The following is a 6,000-nucleotide window of genomic DNA, read 5'->3' as shown; positions in this document are numbered from 1 at the left end:
CGGCTCACACGACGCTCAGGTGGGTTGCGAGTGCCTCGATATTTTGTGGGTGGCTGCCCCGTGTGGATATTCCATTTCCTTTGGCACCATTTCCCCGCAGACAGAACCCCTCCACAAATATCAACCCAACTCGGGCAACTCTTTGAAGCCTAACCAAATTAGAAATGCACACACGAATGGACAGCCACAAGCGACACAACTTCACTTCGCTATGGCGAAATACAGAGAGAACTAATGTTAAATATAATAAAATACATTTAAATCAGAATAAATTTTGAAAACTAGCTTATACAGGTTTCCATGTGTAAGCAACACTTTTTTAAAACCATTCAAATTGCCTCTGATGTTAGGCCATTCTATTTTTTCAGTGCATTAGCCCATGACAAGAGTTACCCACGTTGAAACAACCCACTATGGCGACAACCTCTTCAGATTCGGATGTGGAAAATGTGGATGTGGCATCGCAGGCCCAAACGCAGGATAATCTGCGCATATTTTTAAAGCATTTGTATGCGGAGTGCGTGTTTCGATACCAGAATGTCACATACGATACGGACGACCCATCATTCTCACTTGGCCCAGCAACAGGTGAGTGGCGGCCAACAGGCGTATACGTGATTTGCCGCATGCCCTCGTGCACACAGCAAAAGCGAAAGAATAGCAGAGGCATAAAAAAGATAAGAAAAAGAGAAGAGAATTAAATTAAATTACAGCCCATCTGATTTCATTTAATGCATTTCAAAGTAATGTATTTAAATATAAACAAAATCATTGGCTTACTTCTTGGGCATGCGAATTTAAACATGGGTTTTCGTTACAATGAAAATCATTGGCTTCTCAAAACAAATTTATTAATTTAAATAGTACTTAACACCTTGAACAATTGTACATATATTTTTATTCAGAATTTATAAAGTATACCCTGCTATAAAGAACGATGATCTATTAGCTACCTTCAGCATGTTATGTGGAATTTAAATACCACTTTACTCTACACATTTTAAGCAAGCATGCAATTGAATTTAACTTTAATATTAAATTCCATTAGTTATGCAGTCTATAGATTGTATTATTTAAAATGCAATATTTTCATACATTAAAAAGTAAACCCATTTTAATGGCACTTGTCGCCGTGCACAGACTACGATTCCGATTTGCCCGAGAACTTTAGCCCGGTGCCGCGATATCTGGAGAATGCCGCGATGAACGAGGGCGTTATTGACATGCGAAACGTGGACGAGGAGCTGGCGGAGAAGGAGGAGCTGATGGCCACCGTCGTCAGTGCCACGATGGCCACAAATCAGAAAGAGAGCCGACTCTTTTGCCCCCTGAACTTTGACGGATATCTCTGCTGGCCAAGGACTCCGGCCGGCACTGTGCTGAGTCAATATTGTCCCGATTTCGTCGAAGGATTCAACAGAAAATTTCTGGCCCACAAGACGTGAGTTAAATGCCCAATATGCCTGAATATTACGCGCCCAAGGATAGAATAGATTTTCATTCCGTTCAGGATTTCGCATGGTCAAATAAACTCAGCAATTCGTAATATTCGTTTGAGCATGAATTCGAACATATCCTGCCATATTTGGCATTTGCTTTAATGTGTTCTATGTGTCATAAAAAACAATGTTTATGCATGAGTGCTACAAACAGGGAAAATCCTATAGAGTTTACATTCGAGTTTATTACATAAACTCGCAGCATATTTTATCATATCTCAGAAAAAGATGATGGAAAATTAAAGAAAAATAAAACCTTCTTCAGCGCTTGCAGAGATAATCTCCCTAAGTGTACTATAGCAGCACTCTAAAACTTGCACTACATGCATGTATCTCCAATTTAATGGATAGCGTTCATACCACTTTACACGCCAGCTGAGCTCAGCTGGCTCCTGGTAAAGTTGGGTAACTTGTGCATTGTCAGGCGCTTTGTTAGAAACCCCCCTCCCCCAGCTGCCCGCACTTAGCCAGTCACAATTATCGTAAGCATTTCGCATTCATAGCTGCCTGGAGAACGGCTCCTGGTACCGTCATCCGGTTAGCAATCAGACCTGGTCCAATTACACCAACTGCGTGGACTACGAGGACCTGGAGGTAAGTGCTTCGGCGGCATCAAGCGGGTGTACATGGGCATTAATCAAGAAAGTTGCCACTGCAGTTTCGCCAGTTCATCAACGAGCTGTACGTGAAGGGGTACGCCCTCTCCCTGCTGGCCCTGCTCATATCGATTATTATTTTCTTGGGCTTCAAGTAAGTGTTTGTCTACGCCCCACACGGTTCCTTTCCCTACGGAAACTGATGGGCGGATATCCCTTTCCGTTTCTTTCCGTTCCGTTTCGTTCCATTCCGTTCGCAGATCCCTGCGCTGCACTCGCATCCGCATCCATGTGCACCTGTTCGCCTCGCTGGCCTGCACCTGTGTGGCCTGGATATTATGGTACCGTCTGGTGGTGGAGCGTTCCGAAACCATAGCCGAAAATCCGGTAAGATGCACTGGCAAAAAATTATGAATGTAACATAGCCCTACAACCGTAAACATAACTAACTTTCAGCTCTGGTGCATTGGACTGCATCTGGTGGTGCACTACTTCATGTTGGTCAACTATTTCTGGATGTTTTGCGAGGGCCTGCACCTGCACCTGGTGCTCGTTGTGGTAAGTTATCCGCTCTCTCGTCTGGCAATCTGGCAATTGCCTGCAAGTCTGCATTCTTTATGGGCGACTTCTGTGCATGGCAGATGTGATTTCCTGCAGCCGCTGACGTGGCAATGGTCCACCCCCAGCAATTTGTCTGAGAGCAAATCGCAACGTTGGCCAACTGCTTTACGTCTGCGTCAAGTTGAGATGTCAGGAATGTCCGTCCAGACCCTGACTTATCCCCTGACGCCCCCACCTTCTTTCCATTCGCCAGGTCTTTGTCAAGGACACGATTGTGATGCGCTGGTTCATCGTCATCAGCTGGTTCTCGCCGATACCCATAGCCATCGTCTACGGACTGGCCAGGCATTTCAGCAGTCCGGACAATAAGCAGTAAGTTACTTTCACATTTTTACACAACTTTGCATTGGTTTTGATTTTGCATTGCATTTATTAAGAGATTACACTCATTTCGCATTATTGCAGCTGCTGGATAACTGACAGTCTCTACTTGTGGATCTTCTCGGTGCCCATAACTCTTTCGCTGCTGGCCAGCTTCAGTAATATGCACAATTTCCTTTAAATTACCATATTGTTAAACTATTTGCATTTCACCAACCAGTTTTTCTGATCAACGTACTGCGAGTGATCGTACGGAAGTTACATCCCCAGTCCGCCCAGCCGGCACCGTTGGCCATCCGGAAGGCGGTTCGGGCCACCATTATCCTTGTACCGCTGTTCGGCCTGCAGCACTTCCTGCTACCCTACCGTCCGGATGCCGGCACCCAGCTGGACCACTTCTATCAGATGCTATCCGTGGTGCTCGTCAGCCTGCAGGGCTTTGTGGTCTCCTTCCTGTTCTGCTTCGCCAACCACGATGTCACCTTCGCCATTCGCACGCTGCTAAACAAGTTGCTGCCCAGTTTGGTGACCCCGCCGCCGGCCGGGAGTAATACTGGACAGATGGCCACGACCACGCCCAGCCGAGAGTTGGGCGTTTAAGGCGTATCGCGCGAGGGTCGATCGAAACGTTGACCGCATCGCCGAGCAAAGATTTTGAAGACCAGTCCGGCAGACTTATTTCTGAGCTACGTATTCATGATAACAAAATATTTTTTTAACTTAATTTTGTTAAAATGCATACTGATTTCAATTATTTTAAATGTTCCTGTCATATTTTTTATCCTGGGATACTATGCCCGAAATGCATTTAGAGTTGGAAAGGTTCTAGTCCTATGAATTATTGATTAAAACAAAAAATTGTTTGCTTTGAAGAGTGCTTGATCTTTCAAGGAAAAAAGTTTCTAAAAACACTATTAAGAATTATCAATTTACAATTTTTACTGAACAAGTTTTCAAATATATTTTAAAAAAATATATAAAGCATAGTGTTAAGCATTAAGAAAAAAAAACATATAACCCAAAATCTAAGCTTGAAGCCAGAAAAATTGAAAATGTGTAAGCTATATAAATCGTTGTTTAAATTTAACTTTAAAATATTTAGATTTCACACAGCTAACCCCAGAAAACTATCAATGTCATATCCAGAGAAATTGCGGGAAACAAATTCCAAGAACTTACAGGTTCCCCCCGATGATTTTATGAGTAATATTTTATAATACAAAATATGTTCAAATCCTGAGAGGATATAGAAAGAGACGCAGAATAAAACATACGTACCCATGTACCTAAGAACATTTTTTTAAGCCCTTAAACATTTAATAATGTAAGATAAGGATATATATATATATATATGTAATGTTTGAACGTTTAATGTAGCTGACAGATATTAATGATATTTATTCAACTTAGCCAAGCACACTTACGTAGCGAATAAATCATGTTAACTGCAGATGAATCGTTTCATTGCCAACTACACTTCGAATAAAAACAACTTTGTTTTTGGTAAATTTTTCATTCAATTTTATTTCATTTTTTTGTGGATTTTCTCTTGTCATATTTTTATTTTATTTTGTATACCATTGCTTGCCGGCTTTTTGTTGTTTGGTTTTAGTTTTTGTTATCAAGTTTCGTTTGGATTTCGTTTTAAAATTTTTGTTTTTTTTGTTTATGAAAGAGCAAAAGAGCGTAGAACAAAACTAATACATACAATAAAATACAAATATAATAATAATTTACATACATTCATATAATTTATATGTACGAGTATAGTAAAATTTACGTTTTCATCTTATCGCTTTTGTTTTTCAATATAAGTTATATAATAATATGCATCTAAATTTGTGTCACCTCGGTATCATGTCCTTTACTGTGTGAGTGTGTGTGGTTGTATGTGTGAACTGTATGTGTCTGTGTTAGTTAGATATATTTCTGGTAAATACATACAAATATGCGTCTATTCATTTAGATGTATTAGAGGCCTGCAGAAATCACCGAGATTTTTGTAAAATTGTGAAACAATTTCGAATATTTTTCGGGCTGAAGAATTCGCGTTTCCTTTGTGCATCTTTGAACTGCAATATCTGTGATCAAACACACTTCATATTCATACAGGCCTCCAATATATTTTACGTAGTTGTATGTATTACATTAAGTTAGAGCATTTCATTGGCTGCTGTGCGGTTTTTCGGGTTTGGATTGTGTGACTTGGAGGGTGTACAAATCAATTGAAATAGTTCTACTCAGGGGCTACGAATACAATATCGAAATGTGAGTAAGTAAGCATATTTAAAAGTAAGGTAAGTACATGGGTATGCGGTATATGGTTAACTAATTGGATAAGTACGATCGTAGGGTAATGCATAAATAGGTGCTGCCCTTGGATTTTGCACGAAAAGTATATTAATATTTGTACGATACGCTATAGACAATAATAATTAGCATACACAATCAAATGGATAATAATTAATTAAGTTTGAAGTTGAGTTATGATTTTTATTTTTGCATTTTTATATTTATTTTGATTTGTGATCTTGTTCTTGCTCACACACACATATGTAGTTGGCTTACATATACATATGTATATAACGGTTATCGAGTTTTCTTATGCACAAAATTGATTTAAATATTTTGGTTTTTCCATTTAATTTATTTTAATTTATTTCTGTTTACTTAGTTACTTAGTTTGGTTTGGGCGCGTTCCGTCTGACAAAGCGGCTACGTATATTTTCTTGTCTTCTCCTTATTATTTTTTTTTTTTTTTTTGTTATTTGTTTAAACTATCTGCTTGAATTTAGCAAGTAATTTAACATTCAACACTGATTACCGTGTCTTCTGCCTCAGGCGACCATTTAAATTTATTGAAATTTCTGGCATTCTAACGCTCTTTGGCTTTTTTCGCTTAATTCTGTAGTTTTGCATAATCTGTCGCACGTTTTATCGATGCTTACACGCTAAATTGAAGT

General features: G+C 39.5%; 1 protein-coding gene across 1 annotated transcript; it reads left to right on the top strand.

Annotated features, from left to right (window-relative positions):
* Window positions 1-413: 413 nt before the first annotated feature.
* Window positions 414-3,928, top strand: LOC117147563 (calcitonin gene-related peptide type 1 receptor). The gene is made up of 9 exons (XM_033314506.1): window positions 414-588; window positions 1,141-1,441; window positions 2,003-2,093; window positions 2,158-2,249; window positions 2,356-2,482; window positions 2,552-2,653; window positions 2,910-3,028; window positions 3,122-3,195; window positions 3,258-3,928. The coding sequence occupies exons 1-9, from the start codon at window positions 414-416 to the stop codon at window positions 3,635-3,637; spliced, it is 1,461 nt and encodes a 486-aa protein (XP_033170397.1). The 3' UTR covers window positions 3,638-3,928.
* The last annotated feature ends 2,072 nt before the right edge of the window (window positions 3,929-6,000 follow it).

This window comes from Drosophila mauritiana, chromosome X, assembly GCF_004382145.1.
Source record: "Drosophila mauritiana strain mau12 chromosome X, ASM438214v1, whole genome shotgun sequence".
Lineage (NCBI taxonomy): Eukaryota > Metazoa > Arthropoda > Insecta > Diptera > Drosophilidae > Drosophila > Drosophila mauritiana.
This window is presented reverse-complemented; position numbering and strand designations above follow the sequence as displayed.